Source organism: Atractosteus spatula, chromosome 9 (genome assembly GCF_055471065.1).
Source record: "Atractosteus spatula isolate fAtrSpa1 chromosome 9, fAtrSpa1.hap1, whole genome shotgun sequence".
Taxonomy (NCBI): Eukaryota; Metazoa; Chordata; class Actinopteri; order Semionotiformes; family Lepisosteidae; genus Atractosteus; species Atractosteus spatula.
In genome coordinates, this window is record NC_142714.1 from 9,293,350 (window position 1) to 9,317,830 (window position 24,481).

Here is a 24,481-nt window from a genome sequence, read left to right on the forward strand (position 1 = left end):
AATGGTCTCTTCAACATATTAATTATATTTATATGTAAAAATTGAATAACTAGTGTAAGCATACACTTGTCTAAAACTTTATTTTGTAAATCTACAACTTTATTAACCACAGTGACAAAAGGTGGATCATTTTGTAGAAATAACAAATTAGTTTTAAAAAAGATTCTGAAATGGTTAATTAGGTTTAAGTTAGGCTAAAGGAAAAATATGAAAGACCTGTATTTAACAATTTATAATTGTGCACTCCTAATATAAATTTGCATTGCATCTACCAAACATGGTAATACATGGATAAAGATGTTTCCAGTGTTATATTATAAAGTGTTGATTACCTAGAATTGTTAACATTCTCTTATCATTAGAATTATCACTGCCAAAGATAGGGATCATTTTCTGCAGGCTCTTGCACAGTATTGTGGCTATTTTATAAATCTTTAACAAAGGGTTTTTCAACATTATAACAAAATTATTCCATTGATGTTATTAAGTGAAGTGGAGCCAATTAAACATTTTCTCCCCAATCATTTAACAAAAAAATGACCAGAATAGCTGTATTTTTATGTATAGATCTCATTGACATCAGAAAAGGCAAGACAAATATGTTTTGCTTATAAAGCTTTCCCAAAACTATCCATGTTATCCATATGCATACTGCAAGCAAAGACCTGAACAGAGCATACTGAAGGCTTAAGCAAATTATGAGGTTACTAAAACAGGCTTAAGGAATGTAATCTTTTCAACCAGCCTCAGTACAAGACACTAGAAAGTATAACTATAAACTGGTTAAAAGACAATTTTGCACTAGTACTAATCAAATCTCTTACTTAAATAGCTATTAATTCATGGAATGCTTTATCAGGATTTATAGTGGAGGCAGCGTGGGATTAACACTGTGATATATTTCCATACTGTATATCACACACATTTTCATATATCACAAATATATTATTTAAATTTGTAGACGTTTTATTTGAACCTCATACGTTTTACTTACCCAGTTATGAATTCCACCAGTGAACCCCTATAAAACAAAGTATAGTTAAAAATAATTCAAGCATATTTTTCAAACTGAAGATAAAAACTGCACATATTCCAGTGCGTTGAAGTAATGGGATATATACATTAATGATCTAAAGCAAACTGTACAGTCACTGCAAATATAATCAATATACATTTTCCTGATCAATCCCCACCTCTTATACCTTTCACACAGTAAAAGCTATTGGGTTTTTTTAATTGCCCCCAAAATAAATTTTATACTGTTTTCAAGGAGTGGTAACCAATCCGTAGGAAGTCATGTAGCGCAGAAGAAAACAATGCCACATGTGTAAACGCATTCAAAAGCATATTTCTTATAATTATCTCATATAGCGCAAGGAAGGAGCCTGACAGAGAAAAAATGTGAAAACTAATGCAATCTCACCATTTTCTTTAAATAAAATTGTGCTGATGTCAATATAATAACTGTCAACTTTGAAATGGGTTTGCAGTTCCAACATTTGTCAAGGTTAAAAGAAAAACGGAGTGGATTGAAAGTTAACCTCTTCAGTACACACAAATGGAAATCGGTGTCTTAGAATGTCAAGCATTTTTGACTTGTTATACATCAAAATGACTATTAATTCATCAGCTTGATCCAAACAGGGATTTGTATTTTGGCATTTGGAACTTAATTCCACAAAGTTCCATGCCATATAGAAGCAATTCCTTTTAAATACTTCACATCTGTCTAATGCAGGAACTCAAAAACTTTAAAAAAAAAACTAATTTTCAAGTTTTTATTAGAAAACATTTTGAAATCTTGAACCACAGGTACGAAATAAGGTAATGTATTTACTTTATAGTCAGATTAAAATTACACACACACACTCCCACCATTAAAATTCTCAAAACCTTATCATATTTTAGTTCTTGAATAACACTGTCATTAGAGATTTTCTTAAACTGCAGGAAGAAAAAAAAAATAAGACCACATAACTGTGAGGCCCATATGATCATTCACATGAGCCACATGAAGATGTTGTTTTTGGATTTTTTTATTGTTTATTTTTTAATGGTAAAATAACCAACAGTGCTCACAGGTTAGATACAGTACATACAAAGTATAAAAACTGCAAAGACAGCTAACAATTTAAAGAAACCAATAGGATCTTTAGTCCAGACTGTGAGTCTAATTACAGAGTGCTCATTTACCCTGCAAAAAGGATTCACTATAAAAAGAACATTTGCAACATTATCTTTTTTAAAATGAAGAACCACTGAAGGAGTATCCAGGAGTATGTAGAAATGATGCTTTCACAGCTCAGAGCCGCTTCACATTCAAGATAACACCAGGTAACAACCTACAGGAATACAAAACGCTTGATTGAAATACGAGCTGTACCATTGCACATAGACTAAAAATGCTCTTCAAAATTGAACAATAGATACACGGGAAAAAATGTTTTTACATCAAATGTACAATTCTAGCGTGAAAAGGACTGGGACTTTCCTTCCTGGAAAACTAAATGCAAATAATAAACACAAAAAAAACTCCTGAAATCGGGACTATCGGGAATGTGTTGATTTTAAAAAGTCAAATTTACTTTTGCCTGTGGCCGAGGTAATTAAGTTCCTTTAAAGTAAATGCTATTTAAATATGTTATCAGTTTTAGGAATATCGACTTATTGGAACCGTGAAATATACAGTTGTGGCTCTCTGCCCTCTACACAGGGCATTTAACATTTTATGTTAGCATGTTACTGTTTACATGCTTTACAAGCAAGCAAACAGTTAAAATGTGCATTATAAATAATAAATGTATTATAAATAAATCACGTTTAGCATACATTTCAGAAATTTCACCAATACTCCTTTCATGTGGTGTGTTTCTTAATCCATACTGTCATCATGTTCTTAATGAATTATCAATCACCATACTGTTTGTGTAAAATGCTTCTTTCTTATCAAACTACACTGACAGTTTACTGAAATTTAACCGTATCAAAGTGTACACTTTCTTCAGACTGCACTGCATTTTAATATTAAGCTCCGACAGCGGTTGTTCTAACACTACTGAAAATATCACCTGAAAAGTAACAACTCACCTGTTCCCGAACGATTTGCTTGGAAAACGTTCTGTTAAAAATACTTTGTGCGATTGAGTGCTCTCTGAGCAAGCTGTCCGCTTTCGTCCGTTATTTTCTCCCAATCTGTCTGTCCAACCACAAAACCAATAGCGCGCTTCCTATCAGCATCTTTTTTCTCTTCAAGATCTGCCCACCTCACCTACAGCAGAGTGGGGGAAAAACAAAACGGAAGTCATACAGATGAATCCAATATTTCACATACACCAAAGACTGGAAGAAAGGAAGGGTTTTATTCATGTTTTACTTTATACTGTAGAACTCTTTCAAAATACTGGAACGCAACAACAAACCTGATCCTTCAAGCAGAAGTATCCAGAATATCAACTGTAAATCATCAGAACACATAACTCTTTGTTTTAACTGCCGAAAAATTTGATTTACACATGTTGACAATTATACAACATGAGATAACACCATCTCCTGTCTGAACCTTTGAAATAAACTCTATAAATCAAATCAAGTCATACTGAGCACTTTAACAGGTCTGCTGCATAAATTTCGTAACAGGGGCCAGTGATGAGGAACCTTTAAAAAACAAGCATGTCAGCTCCACTATCTTCTATCTTGATTAGTGATGTCTGAAAGAAATGCGTCACCCTTTTCTTTCCTGGCTCCGACATGCGGGTGGCGTAGTCATCTGGGAGCTGCAGGTAGTCCTCCATGTCTGTCATGCGGCCCCAGTCCCGCTTCCTTTTCGTGCTGCTCACCAGCCCGTCCAGCTTGTCTGCGAAAATAAAGTGCCTCCCTTGGTCACACGCCATTCCAACCTCCCGCCAAGCCCATACGGAGCCGCGGCCGAGCCCCGGCACAGCCCGTGGTAAACGGTGGGCTCTCAAGGAACAAAAAAAGCACTTACTCTGGAGAAGCTCGTCCCTTTGGCTGCGGCAACGTTTGGGAAAACTACCTTCCCCGCGGGTTTTAATTTATCGGGGCCCTTTGCGAAGTTGCTGTTAAGGAGTCCCAAGGTGTAACCGAAATGACGGCAGGGTAATGAATAAATGATAACCCTCCGGAAAACACCAGCCGAAACAAATGCAAAAGACGCAGGAAGCACGACATCTCGGGATTGAAAACAAAATCTCAGTATGTCCAATTTCATTTTATCCTCTCCATTGCAACATGGTGCATCGCATCTGACGAAACGTGGGTGACTGCCGGTTTTATAATCGATGTTGAACATTGCAATGCTTTTGTAAAAACCACAAGAGGTAACCCAGTTACATTTTCAGACATTTTTTAAATAGACTCGGTTTAAAACTAAATTACTGTTAAAGTGAACATTGTGATCTTTTTGAAAAACAAAAAAAGTACAATATGCCATTATCTGAAACCAAGCAGAAAATAATTGGTCTTGCTGTGCCACACATTCAGTAGTTATATATATATAGCATACAGTATTCAAATTAAAATTTCCATGGCTTTGAAAACATTTGACATGCATTAAGGAGGACAGTTTTAAAAATGGTAAAGATTTCATAATTCATATTTCAGCGGGGGAAAGCCATAAATGTGTTTTCAACAAGTTTTCTAATAAAAACAAAAAGCTCTTATGTGTTTAAATTTTCAGTGTTATTTTAAGTCATTTTATAATATTTATGCTGCTTGGGCAGCTTGAAAACCGTCAATATGGCTTGCTGGCTGAAGTAAACCAGTTTTGTTAACCAGTTAATTAATGCAAACACTTCTTCTCACTAAAGATCCCAAACTAGACAGAAAAAAATGAAAAAAGTATATTTCAAAGTTGGAAAGATTCAAATAGTTACAAAAACAACAACGTATTTGCACAATCATTATGCAAAGACTAGGATAGTCTCCAAATAAGCAAAAGAAATAAGTTTTCTCCCGGTAAAGGGCATGTGGTCAGTGAAGGCAAGTCAGTGACATATTAAGTGTTTGTGGCGGAAGACCAGACAGTTAATCTACAGGTTTATGAACAACATCAGCAGTCCTATAGGGAGGCATGATCCTCCTCCAATTCTGATCTCACTGAAGGGCACTGCAGTAATCCTACAAGTCCACCACCAATGAAATGCTTCAAAAAATTTTTAAAAGTCTGTTTTCTCTGCCTCTAATGAACAGTGTAGCACATTCATGCACATCAGCTGCTGACCTTATCACCCGGAGTCGTGACAATAATCATTCCTGCTTTCACAGATCTGAGCTTCTCTCATTGTTATATTGCAGTTGCAGCTTTGTGAGCTGGAAGTTTAAATCTGACTTACTACCCGTCTTTCGGACACTGTTTTTACTTCCTACTTGCATCAACAATAGTTCACACCTTTTCCTTTTTTTATTCAGATATTCCCTGAAATTGAGTCTTGTACTTATAAGAGACTGGTATCTCCTGTCATCACACCTTAAAAATTAAGGTTAGAAAATGTCCCTGACTCTCAAGTACTTAACTCATATCCTCTTTCTAATTTGCCTTTTTCCTGCAAAAAGACTGGAACGGGCAGTGCCCGCTCAATTACAGTCTCATCTGGTATCTAATGAACTCTCCCAACCTTTCTAGTTGAAAAGGAGATTGTAGACAAAGACACAATACTGAAACAGCCCTTATTAAAGCAGTGCATGCTTTGCTGACTTCTAACATCAGATCACTTAAAATTAATCACCTGCTAGGCTCGAGTGCCATTTCTGAAACTGTCCATCACGATATCCTACTGAAGCACATGGAAAAGTATTAAGAGAGAACTGGCACTTGACTTTGTAAGCCTCGCTCCTACCTGGTCAATAAATACTAATTTGTAAATCTGGGCTTTTTTAAAACTGATGATGTTGTTTACTCTCTGAGTTCCCCAGGGCTCTGAGCTGGGATCTCCACTATTTAGTATTTACAAGTAGTTTCTTGGTCATTCACCATATTCATCTCTGAACAGGTATGGATCTATTATTAATACTACATTTTTTTCATCACTTCATAACAACAACTTCATTTGATCTAATCTAAAGGAAACATTTTAATACGTCGTCCTAATTTTATCATTTATAGTAATATATTATTACATCAGGTGGGTAGCTGCGTCATTACAATTTTAGATAAGTTTATTTGCAAATATCATCTAATGCGTGACTTCTGAGAATAATAAACTATTCTGGACGCTATGAGAATTTGGTAATATGCCAATATGCAAAACATTGCTACCTCTGAACCAATGGTACCGAAAGTACAATTTCTCTGCGTCTTCCAATAAATATTTTCAAAAACATTGGCAAAGAAATTCACTTGGACCTTCAAAATACACAATTCAGCAATTCTCTAAAGCATGGATCGGCAAAATCATCAAATACATTTCAAATATTAATAAATGAGAACATTTAAAAAAATACGAAACATAAGATACCACTGAATACTGCTAAGAAATTAATATTCTGAAACTACAAACACCAATGCCATTTATAGTGTAATTGAAGCAGTCCGACTAGGACTCAACAGGTGGTGTCATTGTACTGAACAGCAAATAGTGTTTATGGAGAGAAAAGAAATGCACTACAGATTACAATAAACGTTGAGCTGAAACATACAAAATATAATCAGACCCAGGGCACAGCAATTGCATGATGGAATACTATCCCAACTGAAGTCAGGATGGCCAAGTTCGTGGGTGTTTTTAAATCACACTTCAAAATGTACTTGTTTTTGTCATTTCTACAGTTGTACATTTGTTTTATATATATTTTATATAAGTAGTTTATGTTAGGATTTAACGAATGTTACATTTTATCATCTTTGAAATTTTAAATATGAAAGATGTTTTATAACATTAAGTTCAGTATCGTGATCTTCTTGGTGTTAAACCTGAAATTGGTTAGAATTCATACTGTTTACAGATAGTTTGTACATTTTTATGAACAGAGTTTATTCACAAAAATGTACAAACGGAGGACGGAACAGAGAAGTATGAGATAGGGAAGTATATAGTTAAAGTTATAGTTAAAATCAGTCAAAACAAAGCCTGACCATTTTTTTATTTCTTACAGATTACTTTAAAACTCCTTGTTTTCTAGAGGATAAAATATAGCAGATTCATCAGCAACAGCACACTCAACACATATTCCCATAGTCAGAAGGAGCAAAAATGATTTTCACCTTAGGTTTAAAGTGTTTGAAACACTACTTATCAACGTTGCCTAGATGAAAGTTAATTGTGCTACTTCTGTGAGGACTATGATGCACAGTGGACCCCACTGCACATAGTACAGCTCCTTTTAGATTAACTTCTTGTCCAGAACCACACATTTTTTACATACTTTTTAATTTATATCCCTTATCTACAAAATGAACAATGCAAAAGTGTTTGGCATTGTTTTTTTTTTGTATAAAAAGGATATAAAAGAAATGCTTGCCAGCTTTACACAATATTTAAAAACAAATGAATTTGTAAGAATGAGGTTACTTCCACGGTATGGCGCAAAATGAAACATAAGAATATTGTTCCTTCAAAACGGCAAAGCCTGAGTTTTGTGTTACCATACAGTTGTTTCATTTTATGTATTGGAATTGGCAGAGATATATCAACCACGTATTCGGTTGGATACCCAAACTAAAAACAGCAGGGTGAAAAACAAGATATACCTACCAAGTTTTGCCCCAGAGGTGTCCATCTCCCATTTGCTTTTTGGAATGTAACCCTATATTATATACAGAGAGAGACTCCAACAGTTAGAATTCGGCACAGAGAGGAAACAGGAGGTGCCAAAGCTTAAAAATAGACAAGAGTTAATAAGATATTTTCAGCAAGGAACATATTAATCAATTCAACCTGCCTGTGAACAAGAAGAACATTTTATAGATGTTAGCATGCAGCCAATTCAATGGCACTGGGGAAAAAACAAAGCTATGGGAGCATGCGCCATGTGAACCCCACAGCAAGACTTTCACGGTTAAGAGTGGAATCCCACACAGAGCTTCCTGATTTTCTGCTTGAACCTGCATATCCATAAATAACACACACAAAAGCTTGTCTGCACCTGGAAATGTCTGTTTTAGATACATCTTTTCATGCATGGAATATCGATTTAATGGCCTTAAAAAAATAAACTTTCATCCTACACTTTTGGGATATACAGCAGTAACCCACAATAAAACAGCAGGTAGGAAAGAGCTAAACTATGTTGTTAGGACCACTACAAAAATGAACAGTGAATCCCAAATAAGATACAGAATGTTTTGAGTTATAATGTTTAATGTATAAATTTATAATTTATAATGTATTACATAATAGTGATACAGAAACATAACAGATTCACTTACCTACCAAAACTAACGATAAATTAAATCAATGTTTTTTATACAAACGGTTAGAGAGCAGCTCATACGTTACCTCTGATTATAATAATTTTAATTATTTGAACTCGATTTAATGGATTTAGAAAACAAATATATGTCCAAATCTTTTCCCGTCTGTAACATGACAGTTTTTTAACGCATTTGTGGCTGAAGTAATCGAGGTAATGGTTGGGAGGGATAAATGAGAAACATTATTAAATGAATGTGATGCTGGAAGAAATACTGACCAACATCTCACAGAAGTGACTGGCGCCATAACAGTGAGAAAACCAGGTTCTCTGTGCTCATCTAAAGGCAGTGATTAGCTTAAAGCATTTTAAGTGGACAGGTATATCCCTTCTCCCCATATGACATCACAGCAACTGTAAATGACTGTAAATGTAAATGATGTACAATATTTTACAAATGTGTAAGTACCTCATTAGGAAACGCCAACTGCAAACTATCTTGGGCAGATAGTACACTTACAGTAGAAGTGATAATAGCTTATGGGTATCATTAAGAGTCACATTTTAATGGAAGGTTCCTGTACTTACTGCTTTTCAAGGGCTGTGAATACTTTAAAGTATATTAAAATACCGTATCTATATAAAATTCCAAAATTTCATGTACACAGTGCTCTTCCAAACTTCCGAAAAGTTATCCATAACCAATAACGTAATAAAAACATTACAATAATTAAAAAATTAGCAAGTATTGCAATATCTAGGTTTTATGTATGATTTTTATTAAAATAACAGCATGTGTGAGGTATTCTTTTTATCCAGATCTATTTACCTTTTAATAGGCAAAGACATACAAAACTTCTTTAATTAAAAATAGTAAAAAAAGCACCCTAATTTCAGTGAATCTGAAAATCAGATATATCTGATTCTATATAATCTGAAATTATAGATCTGAATCTATAAAGGTCCTGTTTTAAAGTTATATGTGCACTCAAGAGTAAGAGTAACTGGTAATGATGGCCGAAGAGACAATGAGGAGATATAATGAAATCTTAAGTCGTACAGTGTTTTCTGCCATTATGTTTCTGATCCTCTTCACCCACCATTTTCAGGCCATCAGTGTGCACGCTTACGTGGATCACAGCGCCACGAAAGAAGCCTTTGAAGCTCTTAAGTGCCCGTCAAAAACCAGAACAGAACCATGTGCCATCCTTGAGCTAGGGTGGAAACAGCATTAACCTCAGCTGCTTCAGAACAGCGATGTATTTCAAGATGTGCGTGAGTACCCTCAGGCAATTACTTAACCTATCCACCGCTGTAGGCCTAATGAGAAGAACATAAAGGAGAGAGAGAGAACGAGTTGGAAATGTAGGCCACTTACTTAGATGGAAAGTGCATTTTACCATGCTGGTGGGATATTTTGGTTAATTTCAAAACAATAAGTAAAAGAAAAATTTTAAGGAAAACAACATCCTTCTCTGCTGTTCTTTTACGTATGAAGACTTAACTGTTCTTTATTGGTTATACATTAGCCTAATAGGATGACATGTGGCAACCCATTTTCAGTTTGGCTTTCTGTGAAATGTTCTTATGATATTAAAGATTTGAGTAAACGAGGAAAAATCTCGTTCTTAACAACACTGATCCTAAGACTTCTCTTTTATCATCAGTCTTTTAAAATAAAAAAAAACATTGACAACAAAAATATTTTAAAAAACGCAACACTCCCAAGACACTCCACAAGCCCAGAGGACAATTTCATTCCCAAAAGCTAAAATATTTAAGCTGTAGTTCTTTGCATAACCACCAAGGTATAGGATATGAAAGCAAAGACAATTTGCCTGATATTGTTGGAGATATTAGGACTGAAAACCAAACCGAGGAGAAAGCAGATGTTTAGACATTTCAAATTGTTTCAGCAAACGTCACTGTCGATTCAGAAAACTACATGCAGCCCATGATTCCTTACAAACTGCATAAGGCAAATTTAGAGCCGACAAGAAAGATCTTCACGAACTGCACATCAAAGTTTTCAACACTAGATTTTGGTCATGTAACAGTGCATCTACTCCATTACCTTACTAATATATATAAAACATAATCCCCGATCGATACTGTAGTATTTTTAGACAAACATACTGTAAAATGTTCATTCAAATATGTAAACAATTTCTATGCATGGTTAAACACCTTATTACATTTCTCAAGTTTATGAATTTTATAAATGAGATTATAACCACAATATGGGGGAAAAAGTGATTTAGTAATTGAATGTTTTTGTATTAATTTGCTTTCCTGATTGGTTAAATTTACAGCACATGTAACATACGGTAATGAATGGTAATAAATATGACTATTTTTCAAGTAGATGCCCCTCCTCCCTAGACAAACATTCATAAAGAACTGCAGGTTACATTTTTTAATATTAATTTACAGAAGCAGAGCAGAAAAGCTACACTGTCAAAATTGGCATGTTTCTATAGAGGGCTTTGAAAAGCATAATTAGTAAAAGAAGTGCAATAGTTGTTTTTCCAAAAAAATACTTTAAAGTGCTTAAGATTTATTTTAATTTATTGTTGTTTGTGTGCAATAAGGTAAATGTGTTAAAGGCCATGGTAAATAGCAGGTCTGAGTAGAATATGTGCCATTTTCATTTCTTTCTAATGCCTTTATTATAGTTGTCCTGATTATGTTTTAACATTTTATTACCTAACAACATACATTTAATGTAATTAAATATCCATATTTATTCTGCAGTATCGTGTATTAGATTTTATGGAAAGAATCATTTAAAATACTTATTATTAAACAACTTAATAATCATGGCTGCTTTACTTTTTATGGTTTTGCAATGAATAATGGTTTGAAAACTTCCATGTTTAAACCCTGTGTATCAATTGACAACATCACTATGAAATTTAGCTGACTAAATAAAATCAAGACTTATCTGGGTGTAAGAAAAGTCATATGCTGCAGTAAACCTGATTTCAAGCTATACCTGTGCACTGCTTCTTGTCTTAAAATGTTCAAAGCATTTGAACAAAAGTTTCCTAATATGGAGGATGTACTTGAGCATGTTTTCGTTGCAACTTTTCTAGTTCGGGTTTTTATAAAAATCTTACGACACACATTACACAACATTCAATATGTTTCAAGAATCCTGCATCTTGCAGGCAGCAAAAATAAGTTGTCCTTTAGAAATACCATGAATTATTCTTACAAAAAAGGGCTTTAGTATTATGTTCCTTAATTCCTACTTGAAATATAGATATGAAAAAATACTTCAACTGGCTGCACACAAATATAAACTTGTAAAGCTGTGAAAATACATGCAGAAGCTCTGTAATCCTACCAGATCCGCTTCCTCTTCTTCTGCTGCCTCTCTCTTGGCTTCTACTTTCTGCTCTTCTTCTGCTGGGTCAAAATCCTCCATCTCAACCTGTAATAAACAGAAGGGCAAAGAAAGAAGAAACTTAGAATCAGTCAAGCAGCGGTTTAGCAGCTTTCAGGCAGCATGTGCTCCATGGAGATAGCTGTGAAGCTTCCTGTAGCACAATGATTTTAAATGTATACAACAGATTTAAAACTTTTCTTAAAGCAAATGAAAGAAATTAGAGCACATTGATGATTAAGTTATTGTATCACTTACGTCCTCTATAGCAGCATCTTGCAATAAGGACCTTATGTCGAGCCTCACCATGTGACGAGGGGCTGACTCCCAGTTAGTGGCCATCTGTTGCAGATACACAAATATTTCACACATTACAAAATCCAAATATTAATACTTCATCCATCATCCCAGAGTTTTATTAAATAAAAAATCTAGGTATGAAATTACATCATTTTCAATAAGAAAATTTTACCCATCTTCTTCAGCCTTTTCCCTATTCAATGATGTGCATGTATGTAAAACATCATCTCTGTACTTCTTAAGCACTTCTTGCATGACAACAAAGGAAAACCTCTGCAAAACCGACCTTTGCAATATCCTTTAGCTTGCGTCCATGAATGTTCCTCTTGGCACATGTCTGGTTATCTGCAGAGATTTCAGCTAAGTACACCTGTCAAGGAAATACACAATGATACTTATTTTTTTAATCAACAAAGCATTGATTTGTCTTCCTGAAGCCATTCAATCAGCTTCTTAATTTAATTGAAATTAAAAAACTTAAGGCACATGAAAAGAAATAAGCACCCAGAAGTTAATTGATAGGTTTTGCCTGTTTGCATGACATCACCAAATGACTCACCTCAAAACCTTTAGTCTTGGCTGCACTCCAGAACTGATCGAAGTATTTAACTCTATCATTAATAGCATCAATAATGATGAAGGGGAAGAATCCATCATCCAGGGTTTTACGGAAGGTTTTGAGCATACTGTTGCGATAGGTATCTTCCATCTCTGGCTCATATTCATATTCCAAAACCTAGTGGTAAAATGAATCCTCACAGTTAACTTGGGAGGATCAGGGCATTCATTCATTATCAAATATTTAATACAGTAACACTGCCATGTAAAAGTATTCACCCTCTTCCAATGACGTTAGATTTTGTTGCATTACAAATGATGTAGAGAGTTTTATAAAAGTTATTAATGTTATTAATCAAGTCTTAAATGCTCAAACTGAAACTCAAGCTGGGTAAAAATCTAAATCTTAACAAATAGCTGCATTCAACAAAACAGGAAATCATTGTAAGTTTTGGAATAGCTGTGCATGGCACACAACAACATTTGACATTCTGAAGAAAACACATCTAAGATTAAAGTCTATATTCAAATAAATGGCACGTACATCTGACTGAGCAAGCTCCTGAAAATGGACAAAATAGTAGAAACTAAAACACACACATACCTTTTGTTTGACACGCTTTCCTGTATCAGGATCCTTCTCAACTTTTTCCACCTCCGTCATAAAATAATCGTCAAGCCCCAGAACTCGAGGAGGCGCCCCGCCAAATTCCACCTCCTTGTCCTGTACAAAGATTTTTGTCAGCTCAAAATTAAATTGCAATACTGCTGTATTAAAATGTGTTGTACTAGAATGGTGCTTTAAAAAGAGGATTTCTTTGAAATGTGAAAAGAGTAAAGCAGGAGAAGACTGAAGATAATTATTGGCAATAATCTGGCTGTAAAGCTCACTAAAAAGCCTGGAAAGCTGCCACAAGCTTACCCGGATAAGTTTTGCTACATGCGTTTTTCCACTCCCAGGCAGTCCTCTCATAATGACGACAATCTGTAAATAATAGCCAATGTTTTTAAAGTTACTGAACATTTTAAATGTCTACAATGTATAACTGATATGATATAAACTCTTCCTTCTTCAACATACCCTTTCCGGGCGGCTCTCTCTGCCTGGTGGTTTGAGGATGTCATCCACATTTTTGGTTTCGGGTTTCTTTTCGACTCGTGGCGGAGCAGGAGGGTGAGGAGGCAAAGGTGGAGCAGGCAACCTCTCTTCAGGGTAACTCCTCCTGTCACCTGAGATGAGCAAGGGAAAAACAGACACGCTTAATGTCAGCAGGCATGAAATCTAGAGATCGAGCGGAGGCGCAACAAATCAGGAAGAACAATGTCAGCATCTTACTCCCAAATGCAGGAGCGCTGTGGTCAAAGAGAGGGCGATCAGGGATGCGCTCGTAGGGTAGTCGGTCATATCCAGGCCTGCCAAAGTGCTCTTTAACATCTCTGTCTCTGCTGCTCCTGCCCTCGCGCTCTCTGTCTCTGCCGTCCCTGCCCTCCCTGTCCCGGTCTCTGAAGCCACCTGACCGAGAGGATGGGCCTGGTGGCAGCCTGCAAGTAATTCATCATATAAACATGAAGCCTTATATCTGTTTTGGTGGATTCAGTAATGTGGTAATCTTGTAAAGAACTGCTAAATACACAGAACAATGGGGCTTTCCAAGTTTGCAAATGAAAAGTGTAAAATAATCATTTTCGTACACACACTTTAGATCTTAAAGCAAGTTGGTGAAATTGATCATTTTGCTTGACAAACTCAAAACAACCAATTAACACAGAAAGATCAAATTACACTGCACACTTTTTACTCCTATCAAAATACTACAAAAACAACAGCATTTTTAGACAAGCTGGTTTCATCTTGAGCTGTAACTTTTACAGAAAGGACAAGCAACTCATCACATAATTCTACAAACAGATGTTTATACATGCATTAAACCACACCAAGTCCATTATTAGATTGTCAAAATCCTCAACTTGATGACAGAAATGAAACGTTTGTAGATATGAGCATTCTCCAGAGCCCCATAATTTGACATGTCAATACCTCTCGTCTCTGGGGTATCGTTCTCTCTCGTATCGCTCCCTGTCGTAGTCCATAGGAGGCTTCTCACGATACATATCCCTCTCTCGTTCCCTTTCCCTCTCCCTTCCATACTCCCGCCGCTCCAAATACGGATCAACTCGCCTCTCATAATATGGATCTCTGTCATATGGGACAAGTGGTTCTATAAAGCAAAGACAGAATTGAAAAACATTAAGAGTTAGGTAAAGGGTCTAAAACCAGGAAATTTTTACCAAATTGACATTTACCAATGCAAAAACACTGTTTTTGAATATAAAAATAAACTTAACTTACCCCCCCAGCCCCCCGCACTGTCACTGATGGAAGTAAATATCAAACAGCTGTAGTCTCCAAGCATTGAGATTTCCCTGAGCAAACCTGAATATTATTTCATACCTTTACATGCAAAATAATTCAATTCTTCGGCTGCTGTTGTGAGCACAATGCCTAGATTGAGGCATTTTTAATTGGCAACAATGAACATAAATACATTGCTCTCTAGGTAGATGAGGAGACCATCCTGACTGACATTGTGAATGCAAATGTGGTCTTTATTAGTCTCACAGGACCACAGTAACTCCTGTAGGTCAAAAAGCTAATGTACTTTATCTATGTACTAAATAAAATCATATGTAACCCTTATAACTAGAAATAACGGGTGGTGCACATACCTTTTTCATAAGGTCTCTCTGTAGGTACTGGATCGGGTCTTAGGATGATCCTTTCACCATACGAGATCTGCTCAACTTTTGACACAGGATCTGAAACTGAGGGAATTAAACTTAATCGTGACATATTCCATACCATCCTATCTTTTAAAGACATAAATATTTTGTATTACATAACCACAAAGGAAGACTAGTATGGCACAGTAACCTCTTTTAACTCTTGCTCTGCTTAATGCAAATGCATCCATGGGGGAGAAATTAAAAAAAGAACCAGCAGGTACAGCATATTTCCTTTCTTTACACTGTGGGCCACTTTCCATTTTGCTTACCATGTCCATGTCCATAATCCACAGTCTTGGGAAGCACAACAGGTTTGCCAAGCATGGGGGCTGCCAGTGGTGTAGTGTCTGAAATGACGCTCTGTGACATCACAAAGCTTGGATCTGTGGCTTGCGTGGCGCTTCTGGTGTCCCAGGCGCTATGTAAACTATCACCACCCCAGGCCTGAGCTTCAGGTGGCACTGCTGGAGCTGCAGCTGCAGAAGCCAGGCTAGCACTGGGCAGCAGGTTTCCTGTCTTGGGATAAAAATAACAATACAGTTATAAACGTGACAATTAGGAAATGTAGGAAAAAAAATGTTGTGTAGGAGCTTTTGGGGTATATTAAAAGTTAAAATGTCTTCCTCTAAATAGCTATAACTACTGTAACTGTACTGTAACAACTTGAGGGGACTAAAATGGATATGAGACAATCCACTATCTAGATCCACGATTCAAAAATCCAGAAAGTTAATTTACCTTGAAAGCCCCTGTCACTGCAGGGGGGATCTCCAATCCCAAAATCCCTGCTGAAGCCACCTCTGGCTGAAGTACTTTCTCAGTTCCTTCAGGTTTGAAAAACTCATTTAGAGCATTTTTCTTCTCCTGTAGTTCCCTGTACAAGAACAAAAAAATCCAAGTCAGAATTTACCACCTTAACTATGAATGTTTATCAAGCATATTGCTAAGCAAATACATAAAACACCTTGGATAGTTACAATACAAGGATCCTATTAAAATCTGATTAAAAAAAAACAACTTAAAAGGTGATTTTTGTTAACAATATGACCATCCTGGAGTATCATAACTGAAAATCTAGTAGTCATATCTAGACCTCACCTTATCATCTTGAGCTCCTGAGCAGCTTTCAGAATAATCTCATGCTGTCTTTGCGAAAGAGCCAGAATGCCCTTTCCAGTTCCAGAGGAGTCTTCAAGAGGATTTTCTGGGGGATTACTAGGCTGAGTAGGGAGCCCAGGAGGAGGCAAATCCATGGAAGTCTCCAAATGGCCTTCAAATGGAGGTCTGCGGTCATCAATCTCTGGTGGGAACGTCCTGTCAGGCAGAGGTTCCCTCTTCCACTCTGCTGGGTACTGCTGCTCCTCCCCTCTGTAGGCAGGTTCCTCTGGGTACTCCCGCACCCTCAGCTCTCCCCTGTCTTGCGCTCCTCTATCGTATAAATAGTCCCGGTTTCTGTCCTGAGGCCACCTGTCCTCTCTAAAGGGCTCTGGCGGTGCCCGTGGAGGACATGGAGGGTAATCCCAGCCACGATCTTTTACTTCCCACTCATTTCTTGGACGATAGTAATTCTGGTCCGTGTCTTGCTCAAAATTCCGGCTGTGGTAATCTGGGTGAGGCCTTCCATATCTGTCAGGCTCTGGCACAAACTCTTGCTCATACTCCCCGAAGTACTCTCCACGTCCCATATCTCTGTCTACAGCGTCATGGGAAGGTGGGGGGCGACGAGTGTCTCTTTCCATGATTTCATGACTTAACGGTGGTCGTCTGGAGTCCCTCTCCAGTATTTCATGAGGGAGAGGAGGGTGTCTGGGTTCCCTATCATGGGGCGCATGGGGCCATCTAGGCTCTCTGTCCAAGACCTCATGATGAAAATGGGGTCCCCTGTGCTCCCTGTCCATAATGTCACGGCCAACAGGGGGGCGCCTAGAATCACCTTCTATGTCTTGGTGGACTGGGGGTCCTCTGGGATCCCTTTCCAGGACATCATGGTGTGGGGGGGGTCCCCTGGTATCTCTTTCTGTGACATCATGGTGGAGAGGGGGGCCTCTAGGATCCCGATCCAAGGCTTCAGGAGGAATAGGGGGGCGCCTTGGACCCCGGGCAACATACTCATGAGGAAAAGGAGGGGGACACCTAGGTTCTCTAACATCATGAGGAAATGGGGAATTATGCCGGAACTGTGGCCTCTCTTCCCTCCAGTATGGGTCGCCATCTTCCCAGTAGTTGGGTTCTGGCTCCTCCCAGTGCCTCTCTCTCCCAGGACCATCCAGGGGCTCTCTTTCTAAGGGGGGGCCTCGCCTTCCATGATCCTCGTAAAAATCTTTATGGTAATGTTCCTCACCCTCTCTGCCCCATATTTCATCCGGGGGTGGAGGTAACCTGCTGTCCAGCCCCCCCCGCCTGTCTACAGAAGGATCCTGCCAATCATAGCCCTCCTCCTCCTGGCTTCTCTCCCTGTTCTCGCAGAAAGGTGGTCTGTAATCGTAAGGCTTGTGCTCAAAGCCCTCTGTCCGCTGATTGGGAGGGAAACCGGAACTACTACCAAAACCTGGACCTCCAGTTTGCCCTCGGCCCCATCCTCGGCCTCTTCCCTGACCTCGCCCCCTTCCCCGGCCCATAGGTGTCTGAGCTTTATGATTATCTGCAGACGAAAAGGACTGAGGTGGTTTAGGGGGTTCTGGTTTTGAGGGAATCTGTTCAGGAAGCTGAGGTTGGGAGTCAGTATTTCCTTCATTCTTGGTTTTCATTTCTCCCTGATTAAAAGAGTTTTTATGGGAGGCAGCCTGCTTTTGAGGATCAGCAGAAGCTGCCGATACAGCGGTCTTGGCTGTCTCTGACGTCTGCTGCTGTTTGTTTGCCATCTCTCCACTAGACTCATTTGGCTTACTTAAAGGTGCTGCCCTGTTCAATGTGGTCTGTGGAATTGGATCACTTTGGACAAAAAATCCAGATTCTGTGTCAAGGAAATCATCCGTTAGCGTTTCCCTCGTTGACATGTCTCCAGCACCAACTTGAGTAACTACTGTTGGTTTACAATGCTCATGCTGACCTTCAGGCTGGGAATCTTTGGCGCTAGAAGAACTCACGTCTTGACTTCCCTGTGGTTTAATTTCTGGGGCTTTCGGAGGCTCGGCCTTGGCCAATACATCAAACCTAGAAGGCTGCTGAAATCCAGGGGGCCTTTCAAACCGAGATGGTGGGCTTGGCCTCGGAGGCTGTTCAAATCTTGTTGGTGCTCCAAACCGTGTTGGCTGGGTGCTTCTGGGGGGCTGATCAAACCTCTTTGGCTGCTCTGCTCTGGGAGGAGGCTCAAATCGAGGTGGGGCATTAAATCTCTGCTGCTGCTCAAATCTAGGAACACCATGCCCTCTAGGACCATCAAACCTGTAAGAAACAGAAATATAAATCATTCTGATCCCCCTCCCAGTAACTCACAATGATCTTGCAAAATGCAATACGGCAGGTATACATGTACTTATTTACCCATTATCACAAGCTTTCTTATGCCTGGCAAGAGGCATATCATCCCAAAACCTATACAGGAAGAATACCAATTGGGATGCCAGCTAATTACAAGGATCATAAACATGTACAATACAGCGACACCAATGAAATGAGGAAACCCACCAGAAGTTGTGGAGAATATGCAAATATCACACAAGCTGCCCCAATTTTAAATCAAAACTAAAAAAACCAAGAGCTTTGAGGGAGCAGTGCTAGCAACCAAACAGACGACTGTGCCACCACTGTAAAGGCTAATAACAAAATCTTCCAATTTGCTATTAGTTTTGACACATTTCTTGATGATGCTACAGTTAAATGATTTCATGATAAATAATCATGTGAATATCTAACAGATTTCAAACTTCGTTTTACATGACCTTACATATTTTTGATGAAAAATTCCAAATTAAGAAAAAAATGGTGAATGTATAGTACATTGCACTTTCAGGAGAGGAAGAACAGCCTTACCTTGGACCTCTAGGGCCTTCAAAACGGGACGGTGCACTGGGAGTGGGCAGCAGCCCAGATGGTCTCACTCCTGGGCCAGACAGTCCAGCAGAAGTGTAAACAGCTGAGTGAGCAGATGCAGGAGGACTCGATTTCCCTGGAGCTGAGGAAGATGGCGGCTGGGTTTCTGAAGTTGTTGTTGTAGTTGTTGGGGGCGATATGTGATTTGGAGTGGAAAGACCTTGAGCACTTTGCTGTACTGAAGAAGGTGTCCCTGTGGGAGGGTGAAGACCCTGCTGTGGGGGTCCCTGAAGCAATGGAGCCTTCTGTATTGAGGGCCCCTGGGGAGGGGGTCCCAGCGGAGGAGGAACCCCCTGGGGCGGGGGTCCTGGTGGATGGGGAACGCCCTGGGGTGGGGGTCCTGGTGGATGGGGAACGCCCTGGGGCGGGGGTCCTGGCGGACGGGGAACGCCCTGGGGCGGGGGTCCTGGCGGACGGGGAACGCCCTGGGGCGGGGGTCCCTGTGGAGGGGGAATCCCCTGTGGAGGGGGCCTCTGCGGAGGGGGAACCCCCTGGGGAGGGGGTCCTGGTGGACGGGGAACACCCTGGGGAGGGGGTCCTGGCGGACGAGGAATGCCCTGAGGCGGGGGTCCCTGTGGAGGAGGAACCCCCTGAGGCGGGGGTCCCGGCGGATGGGGAACCCCCTGGGGCGGGGGTCCTGGTGGACGAGGAATGCCCTGAGGCGGGGGTCCCTGTGGAGGAGGAACCCCCTGAGGCGGGGGTCCCGGCGGATGGGGAACAGGCAGGCCACTCTGTGGCGAAGGTCCTGGGGCAGGTGGAATACCCTGGGGCCGGGGTCCCGGTACAGGAGGAACTGAGGCAGAGGAAGGCTGTACCTCTGAAGGGACTGGAGGAGCAGGGGTTAAAGTTGGAGGTGGTGGCATCTGAGCTTCTGAAGTGGTCCGGTGGTACTGTCCATATTGTGGCATCCCCATCATCGCCCCTATATAAGGGGTGGTGGCATATTGGTGCTGCATTGTCCGAAGGGTCGTCACCCTTTCTTGCAGGTGGGAAGAAGTGGATTTCATCTGCTCCTGCCACTGTTTCCACTGGCATTCATAATCCTGCAACTGATCCTTGTGCGGGTAGGACTGAAACTGCTCCTGCCACATTTTGAACTGCCGGTCCCACTCCTGGTAAAGTGGAACAAACTGCTGCTGCTGCAGCTCATAGTGCCTTAGTTGCATATCGATGGGCATCTTCTACAGTAACAGAAAAACATAAGTCAGGTCAGCTCACCAAAGCACAAGATGTGTCCATGATAATGAAATGTGATAATGAAAACACGACTAAAGACATATGTAGATTATTACCGTCTCATGTAACTGTTAAGAGAACATGTTCATCTTGCCAGTATCATGACTGCAACACTTATATTATATTACATTACATTGAACTATAGAGTTATTAATCACTGATAATAAATCCTAATTTATTTCAAAGTACATCACATGAAACAACACTCTGATAAAAACCAATGGATGAATTACACTGGAAAAAAGGCTCTTAGCGCCGTCACTGTTAATTTTTAGAGCACGTCACCTGCAGATGTGCCGGCTGCTGCATGAACTGCTGGTACTGCTGCAGGATGTGCTGCAGCTGTGTGTGCTGCTGCATGAGGGCCTGATACTGGTAGCCCGCTCTCTGCTGCTGGGTCTGCTGCCACTGAGCTGCCGCAGCCTGGAGCTGCTGCAGGCGAACCTCTTCCTCCGGGTCTTCCGCCCTAGTGATCACGGTGGGCTGAAAGTGCAAACCGGAGAAGTGTGAGGGGAAAAGAAATACGAGTGCAAACGAGGGCTCTCCACTCTGCTCCTATGGGTCTGAGTTCCAACAGATCTTCTAAGCCTCCTTAAGATAAAAGGAGCTCTTCACCTGACGTGAAACTGATCCAAATAAGGCTTAACTGGACCACTTGTTATCCCTCTTCCAATTTTCTCTTCCAAGAGACAAAAGTGACCCTGTGTTAGGAAACGTCGCTCTACAACAAAAAAAAAGCCACCCAGGCGCGGAGACAAGAAAAATAATAAAAGTTCAACATGACTTGGTTCATAAAGCCTTTAATATTTAATATTAAGAGAACACTCTCATAGGAGACAAGACTGAAAATGAATTTCAGCTGCATGTGTTTTTGGCACTCCAAGAGCCGCCTGGGTGAACAGGTCTGCTCTACCTTTGAGTCCTCTGGTGGAGGAGGTGGAGGGGGCTGCTCTTTGGGAGGTGGCGGAGGAGGCTCATTTTTGGGGGGCTCCACAGGTGGAGGGGGAGTTTTTGTGGTCTGTTTGTTGGCCGGGGTGCGAAATTCCTCCTGCGGCTTCTTCTCTTTAGTTTTTTCATGTTTTAACTTCTGTAAATTCTGGAGGTGCTGTTTGTACCAGTACTGCTGTTGCTCCTAAATAAAAAAAAAACAACAACTTAAACGTTAAAATGAACAGCCCCCTTTTCCTAATCTTTATGGAATGTGGTAAATGAACACAGAGCTAAACAGAATGTGCAATTACATGTTCCCGAGATATAATAAACTGAGCATGCATAATAAAATTACACACAACGTGGAACCGCTTTTTCAGTTTTGCTTTTTAATCTATATGTACAGTTTCATGCTTGCAAAACAGGTCAGCTGAAGGCTGTTTTCGCTCTGGAGGAAACTGAAGTGCAGAAGGACAATTTTCTTCATTATCTGCTTTTTTTATTTTTTGCTGCTTTATTTCCGTACATAAAACCACCAAAAGGAAAACTTGCCTATAGGGCATCCACACTACAAAGAATACTCAGCTGTACTAAGTATTAAGTGCTCCTAGTTATTTGCGGTCTTAATCCGATATTCCACATGTATGCCATTGAAAAAACGTAATATTTTGCAAACAGCTTCTCACTTTTGTTTCAAACACTACGTACAACAAACAGTAAATGACAACACTTAATGCTGGCATGCTAGTTTTAACAGCAAAAGACTGAAGTTATTCGACTACATCAGGCCAGTGTCTAAGAACCGTAATCAACACTGAACAATCGATACAGCTGGCATTGATACACAACTGCTTACGTAGTTGTGTGTATTCCTTAAAGCTTAAAGGTTTATTCCATGCTGACAAGAGAAGAAAGGAAACACAACGTTTCGGCTGTGGAGCCCTCTTCGGGCGTGGTTGTGTGTATTCAACAACCTATGTGATGATCCTTCACGGACAACCACAACAAGCAAAGACAAGGACAGACGAACTCACCTGTAACGTCATTGAAGACAAGTCTGCTTTCTCTTCCTCCGGCTTGGTGGCATCGCTTTCCTTTTTGTCCGTCGCTCTCGCGTTTGTACTCCCTTGCTGCGGTGCACTTTTACTGGCGTTGCTGTGAGAAGGCACTGGGGGGCTGGGGTCGGTTGTGTGGTGAGGCTGCTGTGCGGCTGTCGGGGGACCCCTCTGGTGCTGCTGCTGGTAAGTGGCCGGCGCAGACCCCCCAGGACCCGGAGGCGCAAAGGCCGGTGCACTTCCACGCCAAGACCCCGATCCGCCGGATCCACCGGACCCGCCGGATCCGCCACTGTACGGCCCACTGTTGTGGTGCAGCACTGATTGGAGCTGTTTTTGATGGAGCTGCTGCAGTTGCTGCATCTGTTGTAAATGCTGCTCCCGCAGACTCGAGAAGTTAGAGGCCGGACCAGAGGCATAGCTTCCCGGCGCCCCGTATGGCCCATAGCTTCCCCCTGGGGGCGGTGGACCCCTCACAGGCGGCGGTTTCATACCGTAATGTGGAGGAGGAGGAGGATGTTGATGTCCACCGCCATACTTTCCCCAAGACGGATACATTCTTGGTTGGTGTAGGCCCCTAGACACTCATGTAAAGCGGGACCAAACACACGTTTCTTTTCTTATTAAAAAAAAAATCTTAAGCTGGTTTAAATCAGCAAGCTATGAAGTTGAACCGCTTGCTACCCTCTCTAATTCAAAGCGTCCATCGTTTTGATAACATCAATTATAAATCCTCTTCCTTTTTCTCGATATTTTGGAAAGAACGAAGTGTGCACGTAAACGTCACGACATCCCCCCACTGCGTCTTTGCGTAATCCAACTGTATAGCGTGAATCTCCGGCGCGACGTCCGCCCCGCCTCCGTTTTAAATAAACTTTATTGACACACAGGATGGGTTTAGAAACCAGAACCGCTATCAAACCGTCAAGTGTGTGGCGTTTCAGTCATATCCAAACGCAGGGATACTTCAAACACCCAAGTCTTTTGAAAATAAACGTTAAAATAAAATCTGATAATTAAATTGCATATTCATAAAACGCAACAAATAAGCAAATTGTTAAAGTTTCACTTTCTTCATTCTAAGAATGAAACCAAAGTCGTTACCTTTTACGTGGGAGTGAACAAATCACTCGACTTGGGAACAGACAGCTGTAACGGACGTGAACAGACGGGATTGTATTCAAATATAACCCTTCCACTGGTGTTATTTTAATAATTTAATCCATATCAAATTCTATGTATATGTAAATTGACAATATAAATAACTAAAAACATTTTATTTGTAACGGCCTTAATGCAGAAGCCGTCAATATAAAAACAAACGAAATGACCGGTCCCATTCCAAGTAATAAGACGCTATTTTATTTCCACTTTCTGAACTAAATTATCCACGACATCGACTGTAATCAACTAGTCAAGGAATGTCACCCTAAAATTGTTTAATACACAAGTTCTCATTTAGAAAATTGTGTGCAATTCTGGTCATCACAACACTCACATAAAAGATACTCTTGTCCTGAAGTTAGCCCAGATACATTCCCTGGGTCAAAGGAATACCTTACACTGACAGGTAAACACAAGTATACCTTTTTTAATCTTGCAGATATGGAGATTGAATAAGTATTCACAATGCTCAAAGGCAATGACAAAGTCAACCCAATGGACTCATTCGGAATCTACAGTGAAACATGAACCGGAGGACACAAGTGGGAAGTGCTTTTAAATCTAAGGACTGGAACCCTTTATACAAAGAGCTGTGGGAGTCTGGCAGCTCGACTCTGGCATGTTGTTGAAGCAGATATGCCTCATTATTCCAAGAAAAGGCTGGATG

General features: G+C 40.1%; 1 protein-coding gene across 5 annotated transcripts in view; it reads right to left on the reverse strand.

Moving 5' to 3' along the window:
- Positions 1-23,424, reverse strand: part of ylpm1 (YLP motif containing 1) — a 25,994-nt gene extending 2,570 nt beyond the window's left edge. For 2 of the 5 annotated variants that reach the window (XM_088925884.1, XM_088925883.1), the window contains exons 1-19: positions 22,630-23,422; positions 21,579-21,797; positions 20,951-21,148; positions 19,370-20,610; positions 16,496-18,781; positions 16,136-16,271; positions 15,667-15,913; positions 15,341-15,436; positions 14,652-14,832; positions 13,950-14,155; positions 13,695-13,843; positions 13,536-13,598; positions 13,218-13,337; positions 12,615-12,791; positions 12,342-12,425; positions 12,014-12,097; positions 11,717-11,803; positions 7,710-7,761; positions 995-1,021 (exon numbers count right to left, since the gene is read on the reverse strand). In XM_088925884.1, coding sequence (XP_088782010.1) covers positions 999-1,021; positions 7,710-7,761; positions 11,717-11,803; positions 12,014-12,097; positions 12,342-12,425; positions 12,615-12,791; positions 13,218-13,337; positions 13,536-13,598; positions 13,695-13,843; positions 13,950-14,155; positions 14,652-14,832; positions 15,341-15,436; positions 15,667-15,913; positions 16,136-16,271; positions 16,496-18,781; positions 19,370-20,610; positions 20,951-21,148; positions 21,579-21,797; positions 22,630-23,208 — 6,228 coding nt within the window. In that variant the 5' untranslated portion in view covers positions 23,209-23,422 and the 3' untranslated portion in view covers positions 995-998. Of the gene's footprint in view, positions 1-994; positions 1,022-1,768; positions 2,343-3,087; positions 3,269-3,725; positions 3,854-7,709; positions 7,762-9,548; positions 9,688-11,716; positions 11,804-12,013; positions 12,098-12,341; positions 12,426-12,614; positions 12,792-13,217; positions 13,338-13,535; positions 13,599-13,694; positions 13,844-13,949; positions 14,156-14,651; positions 14,833-15,340; positions 15,437-15,666; positions 15,914-16,135; positions 16,272-16,495; positions 18,782-19,369; positions 20,611-20,950; positions 21,149-21,578; positions 21,798-22,629 lie in introns of those variants that run through there. The other 3 variants (XM_088925882.1, XR_016091681.1, XM_088925885.1) reach the window with 3 other exon arrangements.
- Between the last annotated feature and the right edge of the window lie 1,057 nt (positions 23,425-24,481).